This window comes from Raphanus sativus, chromosome 7 (genome assembly GCF_000801105.2).
Source record: "Raphanus sativus cultivar WK10039 chromosome 7, ASM80110v3, whole genome shotgun sequence".
In the NCBI taxonomy this organism is placed as follows: Eukaryota; Viridiplantae; Streptophyta; class Magnoliopsida; order Brassicales; family Brassicaceae; genus Raphanus; species Raphanus sativus.
Window position 1 is genome coordinate 13,973,235 of NC_079517.1, and position 20,745 is coordinate 13,993,979.

Sequence of the window (20,745 nt, forward strand, 5' to 3'; positions counted from 1 at the left end):
CATGCCCGTAAAATAAAATACTACTTCCTCTGTTTTTTAAAGATGTATGTTTTAGGAATTTTTTTTGTTTCAAAAAGATGTATTTTTTATATTTTCAATGTAATTTTTGTCAACTAATTTATGAATAATTGTGAATCTCAAAAACATTAATTGCATTTCTTGAAATTTTATTGGTTTAGAAATATAGGAAATATAAAATAACAAAAAACTATGCACTAATAAATAAATTTTAATATGTTTTATTAAAAAGTATGAAAATCTCAAAACATGTATTATTTAAAAACAGAGGGAGTATTAAACATAACCTCTTGCTCACCATTCCAAATCTAAAGCCGGTATAGCTTGATAGTTCTCCCTATAAAGTGGCACTTATTGTTAGAGTTAAACCACACTCTCAAACCAAATCTACCTGTGTCATCTAACTTCAATCTCTCAGCTAACACAACAATGTCAAAACATCTTCAAGAACCCGTAACCACTAACCCTAATCAGGTTTTAAACAAAGAAGAACAAGCAGCCAACGAGAACATGGTGAGCTTGCAAGCTGAGAGTATAGTGAACACTGTGGCTTTCCCTATGGTTCTTAAAGCCGCCTTGGAGCTCGGCGTCATCGACACCATCGCTGCTGCAGGCAACGGCGCGTGGCTTTCACCCTCCGAGATAACGGTTAGTCTCCCAACCAAACCAATGAACCCAGAGGCACCGGTTTTGCTGGACCGGATGCTGCGGTTACTCGTCAGCCACTCGATGTTGAAGTGCCGTATGGTAAAAAGCAGAGAAAACGGTCGAACCGGAAAGATGGAAAGGGTATATGCAGCCGAACCGGTTTGCAAGTATTTCTTGAAAGATAGTGACGGTTCTGGTTCTCTCGCGTCTTTGCTCGTCATGTTCCATGACCAAGTCATTTTTAAGACTTGGTAGGTGCTTCAGTGATGTATCTTACTTACTTGAAACTGGTTATTAGCTTACTAAGTAAACTGATTCACATGAAAATGTTCTATATAAATCCAAAGAAAATGAAAAACTAAAGGTTTGTTTCGGGGGTTATTTACTTTCATAGGACAAAGCTCAAGGATGTGATACTGGAAAGAAGAGATGCGTTCAGCAATGCACACGGCATGAGACTATTTGAATACATTAAGTTGGACGAACGGTTCGGTGAGCTATTTCACCAGGCAATGTCAGAATCTTCCACTATGGTCATGAAGAAGGTCTTAGAACTTTTCAAAGGTTTTGAAGGTGTTAACACTCTAGTGGATGTAGGAGGAGCAAATGGCACCATATTAGGTTTAATCACATCCAAGTATCCTCATATCAAGGGTATTAATTTGGACCTAGCTGAGGTTTTAACACATGCTCCATTTTATCCAGGTACAAAACTGAATAAATATTATTAAAATTTTGAATTGGAGTCTTAAACTTGTAATGTTATTACTAACTATAGGAGTCGAGCATGTCTCTGGAGACATGTTTAAAGAAGTTCCAAGGGGAGATGCCGTCTTTATGAAAGTAAGTTACATATAAATGCTATTTTTATTAAAATAAGGTACATATAAATACTTGAATATAAAATTTGATCTTTTCGAGGATATTTAAGTCTGTCATTTCTGACTTCAAACTGCCTATAAAATTATTGCTAGTGGATACTACATGACTGGACGGACGAACATTGTATAAAGATTCTAAAGAATTGTTGGAAGAGTCTGCCGGAAAAGGGAAAAGTGATAATTGTAGAGAGGATTACACCAGAAGAACCAAAGAGTGGTGACCTTTTATCTGACACTGTGTTCGCCATGGACCTGCTAATGCTGACACAGTGTTCGGGAGGTAAAGAGAGATCTCTTTCACAATTTGAGAACTTAGCATTCAGTCATGTTTCATTCGATGTGAAGTCATTTGTTCTGCGTATTCATATTCTGTTATCGAGTTCCATAAATAGATGTGGCAATTGGAAAATAAACTATGATTGGGTTGATAGTCTGAAATCAACATTACGAGCTAAATCTTATGATGAATAAATTGTGAGGGTTTTTTATTTGTTAGTGAATTTTATTGCATGCAGTATAGTTTTATGGTATTGGTTTGGCGATCTTAAGTATTGCATGGCACTAAGTTTAATAATGAATCTTGAAATCAATCATCTCTTCTCCTCTCTGCGGCTCTGCCTTAGTTATACCGATCTATTTCGTTCAAAAAAAAAGTTATACCGATCTATTTATCAGTGATCTTCTTCAGTTTTTCGGACCAACAACAACAAGAACATTGGCAAACCAAACCGATGTTTTTGAACAATCGCATACGGCATACCAATGTGATAGGGATGGGGCACACATCTACAGGAAATACGGAGAAATCAACTGAACATAACAATATAACAATGAACATAACAATAACAAGCCAGTTTCAGTCGGGCTTTACACTATCAAATCATATAAAACTGTTGCTTTCAGCCCAATATAAAACAGGGCCTGCACTGTTCTTAGCTTATCTCCTAATCCAATTATTCATAGGACATATAAACTATATGTTCATCTCTCTAAGATGTGCATCATATATTGCACTCGTTAGTTATCCAACACTCTTCCAACTTGAGGAAGATGAAGATTTCCAATATACAACTTTGTCCAATAACTCTTAGAACTGTACCTGTCTGAATGTCTTTGTCAACAGCTGTCAATAAATCTTTGCAAAATAATAATAATATATGTAGTTTTAAGTAAGAAAAAGAAAAGACATTAATGGTAGCTGAATCATTGCAAAAATGCAAACAAACAAAAAAAGTTGGACGTAATCTAACGGCAAATCAACTTCAAAAGCCCTTAAGCCCTTCTCCTAAACCGGTTATGACCATAGAACAACAGCAACATGATTCTCAAGAAATGGTGGCCTTGCAAGCCGAGAGGATGGTTTACTCCTTGACATTCCCAATGGTCCTCAAAGCTGCCTTGGAGCTGGGAGTCATCGACACGATGGCTACCGTTGAGGACGGTGTGTGGCTCTCGCCTTCCGAGATAGAGTCTCGTCTCCCTACTAAACCCACCAACCCTGAGGCTCCAATGATGCTGGACTGGATGATGCTATTACTCGCTAGCCACTCGGTCTTGAAATGTCGTGTGGTTGAAACGGGAGAGAACGACCAAACCGGAAAAACCGAAAGGGTATACGCAGCCGAACCGGTTTGCAAGTTTTTCTTGAAATCTAGTGACGGCTCGGGTTCTCTCAGATCTCTCTTCATGTTGTGCCATAACCATGTCATTTTCACGTCTTTGTATGTACTATAGACTAGTTAATAAGGCAAGAAAATTGCAATTACGTCAAGCCAGTTTACATATTCCTAATTAATACATTTTCTACAGGTCACATCTCAAGGATGTGATATTACAAGGAACAGATGCATTTATTCTGCCTATGGCATGAAAGTCTTCGATTACCTTGCTGTTGATGGACAATTCTCTGAGATGTTTGACCCGGGAATGTCGGAATCTTCAACCATGTTCATGAAGAAGGTTCTAGAAATTACAAAGGATTCGAAGATGTTAACACTTTGGTGGACGTGGGTGGAGGAGTTGGAACCGTACTAGGTGTAGTCACTTCCAAGTATCCTCATATCAAGGGCATCAATTTCGACTTAGCATCGGTTTTAGTCAATGCTACTACATATCCCGGTAAACAAATTAAATAACAAACTTGGTATTATTAGTATATATCTTTACTAAATCTGTTAAAGGAGTGCAACATGTGGCGGGAGACATGTTTATAGAAATTCCAAGGAATATGCTATTTTCATGAAAGTAAGTATACATGTCTCTGAACTATCATGGTCTAAAACATTTTTTCTAACAAAATAAAATGATTTAAATTGATGACAGTGGATACTGCATGCTTGGAAAGATGAAAACTGTGTTAAAATTCTCAAAAATTGTTACGCAAGTCTTCCAGAAAAAGGAAAAGTGATTGTCGTCGACGTGGTTATGCCAACAGAACCAAAGTGTTACGACTTTGCTTCTAACATGGACCTCACTATGGACATGTTCATACTATCACAACGTTCAGGTGGTAGAGAAAGGACTCTTCCTCAATTGGAGGCTATAGGTTGTGCTGCAGGCTTTAGTCGTTGCGAGTTCGCTTATCGAAAACCAATTTTATATATGTAGTAGATGAGTCATTAATAAGGCACTAAGGTTTTATTACTAATAAAAACATGATGAAATGGTACAAATATAAAATTACAGATAGAAACTCATGAGTTCTGTTTAATAGATAAAATTTACCCCTCACTCGAAAGACTTTAGTCCAAAAGTAAAAAGATGTACTCCTAGTTTATGATACAAACATCTTTTCATTTTGGTGCAACTAAATCAATTTTATCTATTCATACTAATCCTATAATTAATATTGGATAAGTCACATCAGGCTATAGATATTAAGGGTTACTTATGATTACGAAATCAATACATGGACAGCACTTATAAAATTAATCGTCATAAACCATATACATTATCTATATTACAATATTAATATTTTGAAATTATAATAATATATTCTTAAATATAAATATATTACTGGTAGAAAATAAAGGAAATAACATATTGTTAGGATTTTATTATTGATGGAATTAATATTCAGTGCCGGATAATGTCTCGAAGTGCGAAGTGCGACCGCCCGTACCCATGCTATTAGGGGCATAATTTTTCTTTTTTTTTTTCTCTAAATGACAAATATAAATTTAATTTAGAAACAAATAGATGTTCCTATTCTGCTATGTTTTATGTCTATACTACGCTTCCAGTTTAGTTCTCTGAACCAGAAGAGCATAGATTATAGTTACTTTGCATTGTGTCAAAAAAAAAAACCAAATAGATAATATACAGATTTGTTAATTATATGTCAGTTTTTTAATTATATATATATATATATATATATATATTATTTTAAAACAAATTATTAACAAGCCTCCATTTCTTTTTTGCCCTGGGACCTTTAATTACCTTGAGCCGGCCATGTTTACGTTACAAGACCTTAATCATCAACCATACGGGTTAATCACATTAATATACATTTTCTTTTTTTGGTCTAAATGTCAAAGATTTATACCGCTTTTTTTGAGTTTTACAATGTTGTGAAACACAACTTATTACAACAAAAGGAAAAACAGAGAAAATGAGACAACAAAACAGAGCAAGAAGAAAGACAAAAACCGAAGAGGGGAAAATTAACTAAAAGGGGAGAGAAACCAAAAGTACAGCTCAAGAAGAAAATGAGCAACAACTTGAACAGAGGACCGGGAGAAAGACAAAGATAGCAGCCTGTCACGCATAGCTCTATCAATCCCACGAAAGAAAGCCTCTCCAGTCAGTGTAGCGCCTTTGAAAATGCGTCCATTCCGCTCACGCCATAAAGAATAGACGATGACTTGGTCAACAGCTTCAGGACCGCCTTTGCTCGAGGAGCATGTGGACCTTGAAGCCGCTGGCAGTGATCAATGAGCGCATCCAACGAAGTTGGGGGAGACGCCATGAACCTGCCACAAAAACGAGACTAAATACATTTTCGACAACGACAACTAAATATATTTTCTTGGTTAATCCCTATGGTCTACAGATATAGTGTTCTGCTATTCGAGACAAAGTTTCACGTTCCCACTTTAGGACCTGTAGTTTTCATATTGTTTAAAATTTGTTTTTTGGTTAATCCCAAAAGATGCCATACCCCATACGTTCGACATGCCATTATGACCACCGACGAGTGTACCAGTTTTATAATATACTAGATCATGACCCGCTCGACCGAGCGGGAGTCAATTTTCTTTTTTATCTTTGTTTTTACTAAATGTTATATATAATCGCAATGTGTATTAATATAAAATTTTGATAAATAACAATGTGTACTAATGTGTTTAAATAAGCAATGTGTTTAATTACTAAATCTGATTTTTAAAATTTATGATAACGTAAAGTAGATTTTCTTATATTATTTAAAATATATAGTGCTATATATTTTGTATTTTCAACATTTATCATACAAAACTTACATTGGGATATTATTTATATGAAATATGTGTAACATAATATATTTATATATTATATAAACATATGCACATCTACACGGGTTTATTTTTAAAATATATTCTATATTGTTTAGTTTTATGTAGTATCGAGTTTGTATAATTCAATTTTGTGTTTAAAGAACAATATCAAACTTTCGTATGTAAAAATAACACTTTGCAAGCGTGAGTTGTATTATTTTATTGTAACACAAAATTTTATATAAAACTTATGTTTTTGTACATTACGAAATTTAATTTTTAAAATAATTATTAAGTAATTTCAAAGTGAATTTTATCTCTAAAGTCTAATATATTTTGTGTGTAATAGTTCAAAGCATTTTCGATATATATTATATTTCAGTTTGGTTTGTTTTTAGTATTATTGTATAAGTATAATACTATACAATATTACTATTTTCTATACAATATATGAAGCTATGTGTTATTTGTTTTAGAAAGTAGATTAGGCCCAATGTAGTTAAAAGAATAGTCATATCTTTATGTATATGTCTATGACTTATCTACCTAATGTTATTAGTACTAATAAAATTAATATGGCCAATGAAAGTGTACTGATCAATTTAAAATGAATTGTATAGGGTAATTATAGTACAATTAATATTTTAGTATTCTTAGTATATATCTTATCTAAATCGACATGTAATAAATGTAAAAATCATATATGGAATATAGACAAAAAGAAGAACTGTATTTAAGGAAATACATCAATGTAAAGTTAGACTATGGTACATATTATATATAAAGAATGAGACATTTAATTTAAATATATGAGGTCCACATTTAAAAATCCACCTAGAAAAAGTTGTAATGTTCCTGTTTTAATAAGATAGATATTTTTGAGGGCACCAAATAAGTTTTTTTTTTTGAACTTCCTCCGAAGACGAGGTCCAGACCATAATAGCTTAACTCTATTTAGAAACACAGATTTTTTTTTTCCAACGGAAATCGAACCATAACCCCTTTAAACCTCTGTTAGGTGATTCAAAAGTTTTAGTCAATAGGCGAACTATTTGTAAAAAGAATTTAAATTTGCTATTCAGAGCAACACTATTGAAAGTATCCAACATGGATTTTTAAAATAAATTAAATAAAAAAGAGCAATGATAAAATTGCTGGGTATCTCAAAAATGTGGAGAAACTCAGCCCAAAATATGAGATATTCATAGTTAAATAATATTATAAACACATATATGAAATAAGAACTCCAAGTTGAGAAACTTCTATTGGAAAGGCTCTTACCTCCAGTTTCCACTATAAATAGAGCAAGGCATGGATGTTGAAACCAAGCCTCTATTTTCCATTACTTACATTGTTGTCTATCTTCTCCGTTTTCAACCAACATCAACTAATGGCAAACCAACTTCAAAATCCCTTAAGCACTTCTCCGAAACCGGGTCTAACCAAAGAAGAAGAACAACAAGATTCTCAAGAAATGGTGGGCTTGCAAGCCGAGAGGATCGTGTACTCCTTGACGTTCCCAATGGTTTTCAAAGCTGCCTTGGAGCTGGGAGTCATCGACACGATGGCTGCAATTGAGGATGGTATGTGGCTCTCGCCTTCCGAGATAGCGTTTCGTCTTCCTACTAAACCCACAAACCCGGAGGCTCCACTGATTCTGGACCGGATGATGCGATTACTCGCCAGCCACTCGATCTTGAAATGTCGTGTTGTTGAAACCGGAGAGAACGACCAAACCGGAAAGATCGAAAGGGTATACGCAGCCGAACCGGTTTGCAAGTTTTTCTTGAAAGATGATGATGGCTCGGGTTCCCTCAGATCTCTCTTCATGTTGTGCAATGACCACGTCGTTTTCAAGAATATGTACGTACTATAGATTAATAAGATGAAATAAATGCAATTACGCCAAGGTAATTTACATATTTTCCTAAGTAATATTTTTCTACAGGTCACATATAAAGGATGTGATATTACAAGGAAGAGATGCATGTGTTTCTGCCCATGGTATGAAAGTCTTCGAATACATTGCTTCTGATGAACAATTCGCTGAGAAGTTTAACCCGGGAATGTCAGACTCGTCAACCATGTTCATGAAGAAGTTTCTAGAAAAGTACAAAGGATTTGAAGATGTTAACACCTTGGTGGATGTAGGAGGAGCTGCTGGAACCCTACTAGGTGTAGTCATTTCCAAGTATCCTCATATCAAGGGCATCAATTTTGACCAACCACCGGCTATAGGCCATGCTCATGCTTATCCTGGTAAACAAATTAAATAACAAACTTGATATATAGTTTGTATAGTTTGTATATTTATATAGTTTGTATATTGAAGTGTTAATACTTACATTCTAATAAATAATAATCTCCTAAAACTGGTATTGTTATATATATCTTGACTAAATCTGTTATTATAGGAGTGGAACATGTGGCAGGAGACATGTTAGTAGAAATTCCTAAGGGAGATGCTATTATCATGAAAGTAAGTATTTATGTGTATAAACTATCATGATGTAATACATAATTTGAACAAAAAATTTAAAAGGGTAATTGATGACAGTGGATACTGCATGCTTGGAACGATGAAAACTTTGTTAAAATTCTCAAAAACTGTTGGGCAAGTCTTCCAGAGAAAGGAAAAGTGATAGTTCTCGACGTGGTTATGCCAACAGCTGAACCAAAGTGTGACGACTTAGCTTCTAACTTGCGGCTCACTTTGGACATGTTCATATTAACACAACGTTCAGGTGGTAGAGAAAGGACTCTTCCCGAATTGGGGGCTTTAGGTTGTGCTGCAGGCTTTAGTCGTTGCGAGTTCATTTGCCGTGCCTATTCCTTATCTCTTATTGAGTTCCACAAATAAATTTGAAGTTTGCAAAAATAAAAATCACTACTTGTCCCATGAATAATATGCATTAGTAAGATGCTATATATGTTTTGATGTTTATCTACCACAAATAAACAAGTATGGGTGCTCGTTTTTTTTTTTTGGGTTTATTTTTAACATTTGGCTATGGAGGTTAAAAAAATTGCTCGAGTTTTTGGTTTGTATGCTCATACATCTCATATATTTAATCGTAAAACCATTTTTTTTTTGACAACAATCGTAAAACCATTTTAAATTAACTCTTATTAAAAGCGAAAATCACTTACAACATAATTGAATTCATAATCCCTTAAAACATATTCATTTCTATCTCAATTAAGTTTAAATTTCTTTTTGAAATAAACTCTACTTCAAATTTAATTCCAAAATGGTAAAAAAAAAGATTTACTTCAGAAATGAAAAAAATGCTAATTATTATTTTCGTTTACCATTCTATATCTACTCTAAAATAAAATAACAAAATTAGAAATGGGCTTACGTAATCCATGAGTTTTTAGCTATTAGATCAACCCTTCAACGATTTGGATTGATCACTGAGAAAATTTCATGAAGTGTTTCAACTGTCTGCCAAATATTTCATTACGATCAATCAACGATTATTTTGTCAAATACAGACATTCAAAGACTTCTTTATTACAGTTTCCAGTACATCTGTCTCCGACAGATCTTGATTACAAGGTTCCGAAGATTACACCAACCAACAACTGACAATGAAAACACAAAGCTTAACAACAATGTTAAAAAAAAAACGAGTGTCTTCATTCAAATGCTAGACTTAAGATCCTCTGTGTAAACCAGAGGCTTCCATGTTGGGTTCCTAGGAAGAAACGTGTCCTGCAAAACCAAACACCGATTCAACTTTCAAGATCCATGTCGAAATTAGAAAAGTTGAGGAGATCTTACGGAAACGTAGGAGCAGGAAGGGATGACGGAGAGGGAGTGAGAGGAAGCGTGTTCGAAGGCGGCGACGCAGAGGAGAGAAGCTAAACCTAACCCTCGTTTTGAGGATGGGACGTAGGTGTGGACCAGATCCATTGCTTTTCCGTCGTATCTGAGCTTGTAGTCGATGAAGGCTTCGTGATCTTCGGTTTCGAATCGGTGTTTCCCCGCGTTCCATACTATCTTCGTCGGTGGCTCAGTCGCCGTAGTCTTCGCTCCCGATGTCGCCGCCATCGCCAAATGAGAAAACCGTGAACCAAAGGAAAGTTTCATCATTTTCTTGGATTCCTGATCTTCCGTTTTGTCATTTGTGTTATGTTTGGGCCTTTTAATGGGTATGAGTATGGATCGTTGTAGGCTTTTTTTATGTCATTAAGACAAGAGGCTTATTAACGATATCATAATTCATAATCATTCATTTAAATGTTTTAACAAGAAAGCACAAATGCTTGCTTTGAAAAGGATAAGAAGTGACGAAGAATAACAGTCAGTTTTGAATATGTTCTCCGGTGATTAAGAAGTTTAATTAAACATACAAAAAGTGAAAAAAAGGTCCTACCGGGAGTCGAACCCAGGTCGCTGGATTCAAAGTCCAGAGTGCTAACCACTACACCATAGAACCTTGGATGCTTGGAATGTAACAATAAACATATTTATACGGGATAAAATTAACCGAGATTAAACAACCTTGATATTCACGTTTGTATGCGAGTCATGTTTAAAACCATTAAAAAAAGTTTGAAATCTTTAGATTCATCCATATGTTTAAAAAAGAATAAACATCACTCACAGAAAATCCCCTGCATACAAAATCTGGAAACAAAACAAAGAGGTGTTAAACCGTCAAAATGATCTTTTTAACCTAACAAGTTTTTCTCTTGACAACTCCCAAAGTTAAGCTAAATCGCATCCCATCTTTACTTCTTAAGCAAATCCATTCCGACTCTTCTCAGAACCAGCAGAACGCCCTCTGGTTGATGAAAGTTGGTTTTGATGGACTCCAAATAATTTCTTGCAATGAAACTATCATTCTTGTGTACATTCCAACTCTATGTGTTACTGCTGCTTACACCCCTGTTTGTAGCAGCCACTTGAATGCTCGCTGTATCAATCAAGAACTTCAAAGTGTTGCAAGCGATTGCAATTGTTTCCCTAACGAAGCTATTGTTCTCTGACAATTCCCCAGTTTCCCAGCAGCTTTTATCATGTCTTCATGAAACACACTATCAAAAGTTTAGTCAGAACAAAAAGAACTGAGAATGAAAGACATAGCAACAGTTGTTTAGAGAGACCTGTTTTGATCTTAGGTTCTGTATTTTCTTGATGGAAAGACACATCTTGAAGAGCCTCACATTTTCTTCTAAGCTCTCATCAGAAGCAAACCCCTATTTTCTCACCTCTTCTTCTTCTTCCAAAGACTCCAATCTTTGCGAAATTTAGTCTGTGCCTCTGGCTTCCATGGATTCGTTTTGAGAATCAACTTCTGTTATTAGTTCGTTAGCCTGTTTCCATGCTTTGCCTCTATCTTAAAGACAAAGTTGAGATTCTTTATATAAAAGATATCCGCAGTTCAGCTTTCTCAACCTCCATCTTCTCCAACTTCTTTTCAATCTCCACTTTATCCCTAACTATGGTTTCGAGCTCAAATCTAAGCGTGCTCTCCACTGCTCTGTTAACAACATCCTCTTCAGTGTCAGACTGACCCACGAGTTAGGTCCACTTTTACCCGGTCCACCTGGTGTCTCAGGGTAAAGCTATAAGACGTTCATCACAAGGAAATCACCTATGAGATCAAATTTCAATGGAAGAAGTTCCATGAAGGTTTCTTTTGCAATCAATGAGGATGATCTCCATGACTCAGACCAGCAACTCATGACATCCATCACTCTTTCCCCTCCATCTGAATCTATCTGTATTTTCACTATTGAATCTCTTTTACTGCCTTCTGTCTCGAGATCACGGACCAAAACTATTTTTCATTAAAAAAGCAAAGATAATACGATATGTCATAGCAACTATTATTGCTTCATGACAAATTGATCAAAGACTTGGCAAGCAATTTCAATAGTATGATAATGGTCCATGAAGTTGTATTGGCTTTTAAGTCAATAGCATGTAGATTGTTGGTGTCAAATGCAAGTTTTTGTGTCAACAGACTCTTTCTTCTACTCTCAAGCAAACCAACTAAAGAGCAAGACAGACAAGTTGTGTTTATAGAAAGAAAAAAAAAAGATAGTAGAAGACGAAAGAAAGAAGAAGATTTAGGAAGCATATAACTTGGTGAGATCTTCAGAGAACTCCTTCCTAATTACATCTCTTTTAAGCTTTAGTGCTGCTGTCACTAACCCTGACTCTGGCGTCCATGGAGCCGCCAACAACTTGATCTTTGCTGGTATCTCAAACTTCTCCAACCGCGACTGTTTAGCCGCCTAACATAACACACAACACAAAACATATATTATACAAAAGAACTGACTGGGGACTCGAATTGCTACGTTTTCAGAGGATGAAGAAACATTACCTTAACAAGAGACGCATACACTTCTTTCACGGTTTGGTCTTTAGCACACAGATCTTCGAAGTTGGTGAACTCTATTCCTTGCTTTGACGCCCAACCTTCAAGCGTTTGTTGCGCAGCAACCACAAGAGCCACACAGTAAGAGTAAAACGGATCAGCATGAACCATTATGTTTTCAACGTATGGGCTTATACTGAGAGCAGCTTCCACCTGCAAACATCAAAAAAAAAAAAAAAACAAAGTTAACATTAATACAATACGCTTTATCTTGAATAGTGAGTGAAGATTAGGTTTGAGAGAAGACTATACTTTGCCCAAGGAGACATATTCCCCATGCTGAAGTTTAACAATATCCTTCTTTCTGTCTATAATCTCAAGGCAACCATCAGGGTGAAACTGTCCTATGTCTCCTGTGTAGAACCACCTCATCCCCTTTTCATCAACCTTTGAGACATCGAAGTGTTAAGAGAACGGTTTAGAGGGGAAAAAAAACCCAACCAATCTTTGCAGAAACTGGTAGATGTTGAGTTACCAACCTTGTAAACTTCTTTAGTCTTCTCTTCATTCTTGAAATACCCAAGTGTAATATTTGAGCCACCAATTACAATTTCACCTCGAGGCATTGGCTTATCACTGATTAAGTACCCGCCTTCCGGCCAGTCTATTAGCTGAAACAAGAAATAAGCATATGATCATAAGATGAGCAAACAAGTCAGATAAGTTTTGAAGAACCAAGACTGGTGGAAAAATCAGGTGAAGAGGTTACCTTAACAAAGGAGCAAGGAAGGGGAGCACCCACACGGCCAACAGATGTATCATCAAACTCCGAGAAGGTTCCACCAGCACAAGTCTCTGTTAGTCCATATCCCTGGCCAATTGGAGCCCTGAGGAAACATCAGAACGTTAGTTCATAACATAAATGGTAAAAGGAACGAAGACATAGATCAGCCACACTATCAGAATGCTTTTACCCAACGCATATGTTAATGAATCTCTGAGTGTCACCAGAAAGAGGGGCTCCTCCAGAGAGCAAATAACGGAGTTGACCTCCCAAGACTGCACGGATTTTACCAAACACAAGCAGGTCCCATAGGAGCTTCTCCAGTCCCCAGGCTCCAAACCAGCTTCCATTGATTGCAGATAGTCTCCTAGCATATGCAAAGTCAAACAGTTTCTTTGCCACTCCTCCCTTTGCATCAACCTGATGTTCCGAAAAATGTCAGCGGTTATGCAATTATAAGGCCTTAATCACATTTAAACAAGTTGCAGAGCAAAAGAGTTTCGGTGTGTATCTAACATGCACAAACCTTTTTGCGGACACCATCCCTGACACGATCAAGAATGGCTGGAACAGCTGTCATTATAGTAGGCTTTAGCGCTGTGACATCTCCCTTTGTGCCCTTTTTGATCTTGTTTGATGTATCAGTGAGCGTCAAGGGAGATCCATACCCAATAGCACTCCCAATAGTCGCCATTACACTCTACAAAACAACGAAACTCAACCCATATTCAATAAACGCATTGAGAGAGACAAGGAACTGCAGGACAAACGCAATACTGATCAACAAAGCTTGAAGATACCTCAGCTGCTAACTCAAGGATGTGAGCCAAAGGCAAATACGCCATGTATGTATCTCTCTTCCCGAGGTCTGGAACAATTGTCATCACCGCTGAAACCGTAGCTAGGACATTACCATGCGTCATCATAACACCCTATACGATTTAGTAAGCGAGATAATCAGATTACTAGTAAAAGTTCTGAAAACAACAAAAGGTAAGAGTAAAACCTACTAACCTTAGGGAGTCCAGTGCTTCCACTAGTGTACATAATAACAGCAACATCAGCTGAAAGCGGAAAGTTAGGATCAACGGGACTTTCACGTCCAAGTTTCTGAACATCAGAGAGTGAAGTCGTCGTCCAAGTACTGCTCGCCTCAGATGGGAACTCATCATCCATGCAAATGACTCGCTTGACGGTCTCAAGCTGTTGGCTTATGTCCATGAGCTTCTTGAGTTCTTTGTTACCACAAATCACGGTTGTCACCTCTGTCTGAAGAAAGAGAGCAATCATGAAAACATATAGAGAGGAAAAAAAAAACAAGCAAGAGCTCCCTACCTCATTGAGGGAGTGACAAAGAGCTTCTTCTCCTAAAGATGAATAGATAGTAACCACAGTGACGTTACGCCTAAAGCAACCCTGTAACGCAACGAACCACTCTTCCCTCGTATCCGCAAAAATAGCGACACGCTCCTCAGACTTGTGTCCAATCCCAACCAAACCAGAAGCGAAACTACACACAGCTTCAAGCGTCTCCCCGAACGTCTTCCACTCGTACTCACCCAAATGAAGCTTCTCAAAGACCTTCCCGTCCTCGCTGGTCTCGACCTCTCTAGCGATCAGCCTCCTGGTCCCGAGGAAGAACCTGTCGCTGTGGTTCTTACACGAGATGTCGAACAGCTCCGGGAGCGTGGAGATGTCTTCCCAGTGGGAGCTGACTGGATCTTTGAACCTGTGGTTCCGTACGGTGTGACCTGGCTCTCCGCCGACGTCGTCGACGGTCACGCCTCGTTTCTTGTCTCTCTTGGCGTTGCGGACAAGGAGGGTTAGAGCTAGAGGGACGATGACACCAGCAGCGTAAGGAATCATCTGCAAGCAATAGAGAGAAGAGAGTGTACAGATTGGTTAAAAAGCAGAAGAACAGTCTCTCAGTAAAGTTAGAATCTTTTTTTAAAAAAAATTTGATTTTGATCTGAGACAGAAAAAAAGTGTTCAACTTTTGAGAGATCTGAGGAAACTGATCAAAGCCTTTTAAGAGAGTTCCATGAAAATTCGAATAACGTAATCTGTAATGTAGAAGAAGAAGAAGAAGAAGAGCTTACAGTGATCGAAGAAGATGAACGGAGAAGCAAGTAGAGCAGAGAGCGGAGAGGTTCTTATTGGCGAGGGGTATTGTGGTCTTTTAGCGGAGACGTCGAGAGGACTGTGGATGAAGGCGGAGAGAGTCACGAAGCGAAGAAGAAAGGAAATAAATAATGTTTTTTTTTTGGTTTTGAAGTATTTTAAGGAGACCATACACGTGGATCACACGTGACGTGGAGGATGGAGAGATGATCTGGACCGTAGGATGTGTGTTAGGTTGATAGTCTGACAAAACAGCCATGCAATGCAAATAGAGCCTCTGCTTCCAGTTGGTACGCCAAAATAAAATGAATCTCTCTACTTCCACAAAACGCTCATTTTCATACCTTTCGCACCTAATTTCACAACCATATCTAACTGCTTTTTTTTTTCTTTTGTAATCCCATAAAAATATTGGAGTCTTCTCTTTAGATAAAATAATTTTTTTTAGAGAAATTAGGAACATTTTGATTGAGTTAGATAAGTTTGGAATTTGAATTGACACTTGTGTTGGTTACCTATGAGAATGCTTACATTGTGTTGGTTACTTACTTCTGAGACTGATTCTTCTCCTGAAACCAAGCTTCCTTTTATTAAGTTCTCTAGATATCATATAACATTAGGAGTCTTGGTTAAATTACACAAATCCAAAAATGACGAATCGGTATCACTCCAGTGAACCTCTGCGCCCCGAGTTCACCTCCTCTTTTTTATTATATTATTTTTTTCTTGAAAAACGTGTGAACTCATCTTAAAAATCTCTAATGGACATGTTCTGAGGATGCTAGGCTAACTGTTAACACACATCTGAATTCTGTAAGTGGACCCAATAGATATCTTCCTGAAGCCTAAGTATGCTACGGGTTCAAAATCAGTTTATCGAAGAGGAAATGTTATAAATTAGGTCGTCTACCAAACTAACAATTGGTCAATTGAAAAAGCTGACTTTGTGTCTAGGTAAACGGTTTAGACTAGGTATGATTTTAACCTGGATCCAAAAATTCAAACTGGAATCCTTTCAAAAATACCCAATCCGAAATTGAACCAAAATTTTACAAGTATTTTTTGGTCAAATTTCTTTTATCCGAAAGAAACCAACCCGAAGAAAAGAACCGGCCAAATAGACCCGATCCAGTAAGAACCTGATTTGTATCCGGCCTTAAAGCATGTATATCTAAAATATGATTTTTTGTTTTCTATTTTATTTATATAATTTTATGATTTAGCTGAAATCTTTTGTTAACAATATTTGTTATTATTTTGTATCATTTTAAGTAATATGAAGTTTTAATATGCAAAACTTAGAGTCCCAAAATATTTTATTTTAATTATTAATATTTTAATTTAAGTAATTTTGTAAAATTTTAGATATATATGACAAATATTGACTAAATTTGATGGATTTTAGATATGTCATTCCTTTTTTAGATTTTAAATATCCGGACCCGATTTGGAGCAGATACGAACCCAAAAGTTATGAATTTTTATAGGTATTGTTATTATAGATCCGAATCGATCTGGATCTGAGAAAAGCAGACTTGAACCGGAACCAGAAAAATTACAAATATCAATTGGATCTAAATATTTGGGACCCAAAAACCCAGACCTAAAAAGAACCGATCTAAACCTGGCACGAATACCCGAATGCCTGAACTTAGTTTATAAGTTCGTAAACGTAGGTACGATAAATTTTTACACATTTTCCAAAATAATATTTTTTAACCTTTTCAAGAAAACATACTAAAAATGGTGTCGAAAGTATTAAGAAATATAATTATTAGGGGTGGGTACATAGTGAATATCCAGAAATTAAAGGATATCTGTGATCCGTTCTGTACGAATCAATCCGTAATTTCGAATAAATATTACGGATATCCTATTTGATCCGTCGATCCGGTAAAAATAATAAAATTTTCATTTTTGGAAATTATTAAAAGAAAAGGAAATTTTTTAATATAAAATAATAATATTTCATTACAAATTATTTTAAAACTACATACTATTAAAAATTTAATACCAAATAATTAATTTATTGGATAAAATAACTAAAAGTATATAGATATACAAAATTAAACATAATTTTATATATACATATATGTGCATTACGAATCAGATCGGAGATTCATTTTTAAATGAGTTTTATATATACATATATGCATATATTTACTCCTTATTTGACGGATATGATTGGACGTGCCTAACTTATCACGTCTGGTCATCTCCAACCTAACTGTAAAATACTATTTTAGTGTACTTTTTACACTAAAATATCTCCGATTCAACTGTAAAAATCACACCATATTGGTGTAGATCTACAGTACCGCATCAAATTTGGTGTGTTACTGTTCACAACGCCAAACACTGTTCACGCAGTACTATTCACTACATTAAACATCATTCACTTACTTTTATTAGTAAAATATTAGTTTTATAATTATTGGTGACAAAATAAATACATATAAAATAGTATAAGTATATAAATCAGTATTTTACATATAGTGAAATAGTTTATTTTAATTTACTATTTTAATATTGTTATATTTTAAAATTGTAGATATTTTTTATAAAAATAATAATTATATGTGATATATTTTTGTTCAATATAATTACATAAATTTTTTATTTATTATATATATTAATTAATAATAGTTCTTTTAGTTTAATAATATAAAAATAAAAAAAATATAGTTTTGGTGTTGTGGTTGGAGAAAAAAAAGGTTTGATACTAGAATTACATTAAAATGGTGTAGTTTTCACACCAAAATGGTGTTATGGATTGGAAGTGCTCTGAAAGAAAACTTAGGTTTAAAAGGCTATTGCATAATTTTCCTCAATAAACAATAAAAAATTTGAGTAACTTGGTCCATAATTTTGATAAGTTTACAACTTGAATTTTGAAAAATGCTACAAGTATATATCAGTTGTAGTTTTTGCATTAATTCCAAAAATAAGTTTCTTGTTTATAAATTGATAAATTACAAAGAACAAACATTTAATTGAATGTGGACTAAAAGCTAACGTATACCTTGTTGACAAAACAAAACGTTACCAAAACAATAATCTTAACTAATAAAGTTGAGTTTTTTTTCTTCTTGGAGGAAAAATGCCATGTGGCATTCTCCTTTTAATAATTAAAATTTTTTTCTCAACTTTATTTAATGTGTTTTGGTATTAATTGTTATTAGGTGTTAGTTTATTTTTGTTATTGACAATTTATACAATGATGTTTTAATTTTAGATTGAAAGTTTAATTTATTATGAATTTTGTGTCTTGATTTTCTTTAGATTTCATAACTCTTATATTACATATTTTTTAAAAATACTTTTAAACTATTTTTTAATATTTTGTATGTCAAATAAAAATACAAAAATGGAAACTGAAGTTAATTATTTTCAAAAAAAAATTAAACATAAAATAAATACATATCCATACTATTACTTTATGTTTGAAAACATTTAAAATATTAACTTTAGTTTTGATATATTTATTTTCATAGTTAATATATTATCTTATAATAAAACTAATCCATTTATTAAACTGTTATTCACCCACGCTTGATCCAATGATTCAGAGACCCGGTAAATCGTCTGATTAAGTGTCCGGATCGCGTGTCAAAACATTGGTTTATAGGATTTCTTTATATTTGATGTTGACGATGGAAAATGAAGCCTCTACGATTCCCCTTCTTAATTGAAATCGACGTAACCGCCATATAATCAATCTAGAAATTCCACTCATCCCACTCTAATAATGTTTAGTAACTGATGACGATTCAAGTCCAAAAGACTAACATTTGGTCTATTGGTATTGGCACATAAACTCTATGGTATCTTCCCATGTTACACTATCCAAGAAAACCAATAACTTCCCTGATGCATGCTATTCGTGTTTACATTTTAAAAACCGTGAACATGATTAATATACTCTTAAAACTTAACTAAACAAAAAAAGAATCATTACTTCCGATCTGAGAGAAATTTAAAAACGTTGCCTGGTTGCTAAAGTTATTTAAAATTGATGTAAACCACACACCACCCTCACCATTAATCTTTTGCACCACACTAACCATTTATTGTCAAAACCATTACTAAATGCAACAAGTCAGCAAGCCCGAATATCACAGATAGTTAGAAATTGTCTTTATCATGATCGTTATAGATGCTAACATCTCATTTACTGATTAACAAGATTTTTTACTAGGAATATTTGGTGAAATTGTTCCATTTCGATTAAAATAGAAGTTGTCCATTAAATAGAGGAGTTTAGGAACCATTTATACTTTTTAGCTACAAAACATATTTAGATTCATATTAAGATTAGTTGATATTTCTAAATAAGGGTGGACAAACAAGAATTTCGTTATGAACACACACAAAATCTTCCATTATAACAAAACTAATATAGAAAATAATTTTATGTTTCTTATTTTAAGATACATCTTTTTGAGAGACCTTGAAACTAAAGTAACACATACAACTCGCACTTTATATTTTAAAAGTCAACATGATAATTTTAAAAATATATATTAGATACTCACCAATTATTTTATCAAAAATTGACACTTCATCCATATTTTTTTATAAAATTTATAAAATTTGAACAGTATTACATCTTTCTATTATTTGAACTAAATATATTAGTAAAAGTTTTATAGTTCATATATAGTTACTTTAATAATTAATAATATAAATATGTTTTCTATATAAAACATCAACTTTGTTTATGACTATCGGCTTTTTTATTCTATTTTTATTAAATAGATTAGTAACAACCACTTATCCTATTCCACTTTGAACTAAACAACTTCAAACAAAGTCACTAACCACTGTTAATAAAGATCAGAAAATATCATTTTTAATATATATTTATTTTCATATTTAACATATTTTATTTGTTAAGACCATATAATAATTTATATATTTATGTAAAAGTATAACATACGAACCTGGCGCGTAGCGCCGGAATATCACTAGTATATCTAGAATTTGTTAGATATATAATCAATAAATTAGATATTCCATACCCAATTAATAAAAAAGAATTAAACAGTAGCAGTGGGAAGTCAACGTCATGAGATAGTATATTCAACCGGACGGCAGTGATCTCCCAAACCCTCGGAAGTATGTGTGTGAAAATACCACAAGCCAAATGGATATTTTTACAATTTATTTAAATTTGAGGAAATAAAAAAAGTTTTCGATTGTGACTGAAAACATACATAGTGGTTCAATTGTGACACCAAAATTTTATAAATGAAAAAAAAAAAACAGAAACTACAATTTAGCATTCTTTTGGCGAAAATCATGATACTTATCCTGTTTTATTGTCACTAAAGTGCTGATTCATGTATACAGAGAACACTCATTTTGTATTTAGAGATATATATATATATGAAGGTATTACTTTTACATCTATGATCTATATATAGTCCAATAATTCATGTTAGTTTTAGATAAAAATCCATTGATATAAATCCGCA

The 20,745-nt window shown here is 34.5% G+C and overlaps 5 protein-coding genes and 1 non-coding gene across 7 annotated transcripts; 3 read left to right on the plus strand and 3 right to left on the minus strand.

Moving 5' to 3' along the window:
• The first annotated feature begins 325 nt into the window (after window positions 1-325).
• On the plus strand, window positions 326-2,657 carry LOC108836682 (indole glucosinolate O-methyltransferase 1-like). 2 transcript variants are annotated; one of them, XM_056990767.1, is made up of 5 exons: window positions 326-917; window positions 1,061-1,371; window positions 1,445-1,509; window positions 1,641-1,827; window positions 2,223-2,657. In XM_056990767.1, exons 1-5 carry the CDS (start codon window positions 448-450, stop codon window positions 2,636-2,638), a joined length of 1,449 nt encoding a protein of 482 aa, XP_056846747.1. In that variant the 5' UTR covers window positions 326-447; the 3' UTR covers window positions 2,639-2,657. The 2 variants fall into 2 exon arrangements, with proteins under 2 accessions (XP_056846747.1, XP_018465306.1); XM_018609804.2 differs by having other exon boundaries at window positions 335-917; window positions 2,236-2,487.
• An 81-nt stretch (window positions 2,658-2,738) lies between these two features.
• Window positions 2,739-4,195, plus strand: LOC130498033 (indole glucosinolate O-methyltransferase 4-like). The gene has a single exon (XM_056991367.1). It carries the CDS (start codon window positions 2,739-2,741, stop codon window positions 3,279-3,281), a length of 543 nt encoding a protein of 180 aa, XP_056847347.1. The 3' UTR covers window positions 3,282-4,195.
• A 3,137-nt stretch (window positions 4,196-7,332) lies between these two features.
• LOC108818367 (indole glucosinolate O-methyltransferase 4-like) lies at window positions 7,333-9,126 on the plus strand. The gene is made up of 4 exons (XM_056990768.1): window positions 7,333-7,888; window positions 7,974-8,284; window positions 8,440-8,504; window positions 8,583-9,126. The coding sequence occupies exons 1-4, from the start codon at window positions 7,341-7,343 to the stop codon at window positions 8,883-8,885; spliced, it is 1,227 nt and encodes a 408-aa protein (XP_056846748.1). The 5' UTR covers window positions 7,333-7,340; the 3' UTR covers window positions 8,886-9,126.
• Window positions 9,127-9,461: 335 nt separating this feature from the next.
• Window positions 9,462-10,159, minus strand: LOC108818368 (acetyltransferase At1g77540). Its single transcript, XM_018591325.2, has 2 exons — window positions 9,813-10,159; window positions 9,462-9,743 (listed from the first exon to the last, which is right to left on the minus strand). The coding sequence occupies exons 1-2, from the start codon at window positions 10,122-10,124 to the stop codon at window positions 9,672-9,674; spliced, it is 384 nt and encodes a 127-aa protein (XP_018446827.2). The 5' UTR covers window positions 10,125-10,159; the 3' UTR covers window positions 9,462-9,671.
• Window positions 10,160-10,398: 239 nt separating this feature from the next.
• Window positions 10,399-10,470, minus strand: TRNAQ-UUG (transfer RNA glutamine (anticodon UUG)). The gene has a single exon. It is a non-coding gene; the product is annotated as a tRNA-Gln (tRNA).
• Window positions 10,471-11,913: 1,443 nt separating this feature from the next.
• LOC108818117 (long chain acyl-CoA synthetase 9, chloroplastic) lies at window positions 11,914-15,378 on the minus strand. The gene is made up of 11 exons (XM_018590985.2): window positions 15,247-15,378; window positions 14,483-15,013; window positions 14,162-14,416; window positions 13,948-14,079; window positions 13,674-13,847; window positions 13,338-13,567; window positions 13,133-13,250; window positions 12,903-13,034; window positions 12,676-12,810; window positions 12,370-12,576; window positions 11,914-12,277 (listed from the first exon to the last, which is right to left on the minus strand). Exons 2-11 carry the CDS (start codon window positions 15,011-15,013, stop codon window positions 12,110-12,112), a joined length of 2,082 nt encoding a protein of 693 aa, XP_018446487.2. The 5' UTR covers window positions 15,247-15,378; the 3' UTR covers window positions 11,914-12,109.
• Between the last annotated feature and the right edge of the window lie 5,367 nt (window positions 15,379-20,745).

Excerpts from the sequence above, each read along its gene's own strand:
- LOC108836682 (XM_056990767.1), top strand. The coding sequence starts at position 448 with ATGTCAAAACATCTTCAAGAACCCGTAACCACTAACCCTAATCAGGTT. Across the intron at positions 918-1,060 it reads CAAGTCATTTTTAAGACTTG|GACAAAGCTCAAGGATGTGA; the intron begins GTAGGTGCTTCA and ends TTACTTTCATAG. Across the intron at positions 1,372-1,444 it reads ACATGCTCCATTTTATCCAG|GAGTCGAGCATGTCTCTGGA; the intron begins GTACAAAACTGA and ends TACTAACTATAG.
- LOC130498033 (XM_056991367.1), top strand. The coding sequence starts at position 2,739 with ATGGTAGCTGAATCATTGCAAAAATGCAAACAAACAAAAAAAGTTGGA.
- LOC108818368 (XM_018591325.2), bottom strand. The coding sequence starts at position 10,124 with ATGATGAAACTTTCCTTTGGTTCACGGTTTTCTCATTTGGCGATGGCG. Across the intron at positions 9,744-9,812 it reads CTTCCTGCTCCTACGTTTCC|GACACGTTTCTTCCTAGGAA; the intron begins GTAAGATCTCCT and ends TTGGTTTTGCAG.
- LOC108818117 (XM_018590985.2), bottom strand. The coding sequence starts at position 15,013 with ATGATTCCTTACGCTGCTGGTGTCATCGTCCCTCTAGCTCTAACCCTC. Across the intron at positions 13,035-13,132 it reads TTCCTTGCTCCTTTGTTAAG|CTAATAGACTGGCCGGAAGG; the intron begins GTAACCTCTTCA and ends TTCTTGTTTCAG. Across the intron at positions 12,278-12,369 it reads TGTATGCGTCTCTTGTTAAG|GCGGCTAAACAGTCGCGGTT; the intron begins GTAATGTTTCTT and ends GTGTTATGTTAG.
- LOC108818367 (XM_056990768.1), top strand. The coding sequence starts at position 7,341 with ATGTTGAAACCAAGCCTCTATTTTCCATTACTTACATTGTTGTCTATC. Across the intron at positions 8,285-8,439 it reads CCATGCTCATGCTTATCCTG|GAGTGGAACATGTGGCAGGA; the intron begins GTAAACAAATTA and ends CTGTTATTATAG. Across the intron at positions 8,505-8,582 it reads GAGATGCTATTATCATGAAA|TGGATACTGCATGCTTGGAA; the intron begins GTAAGTATTTAT and ends AATTGATGACAG.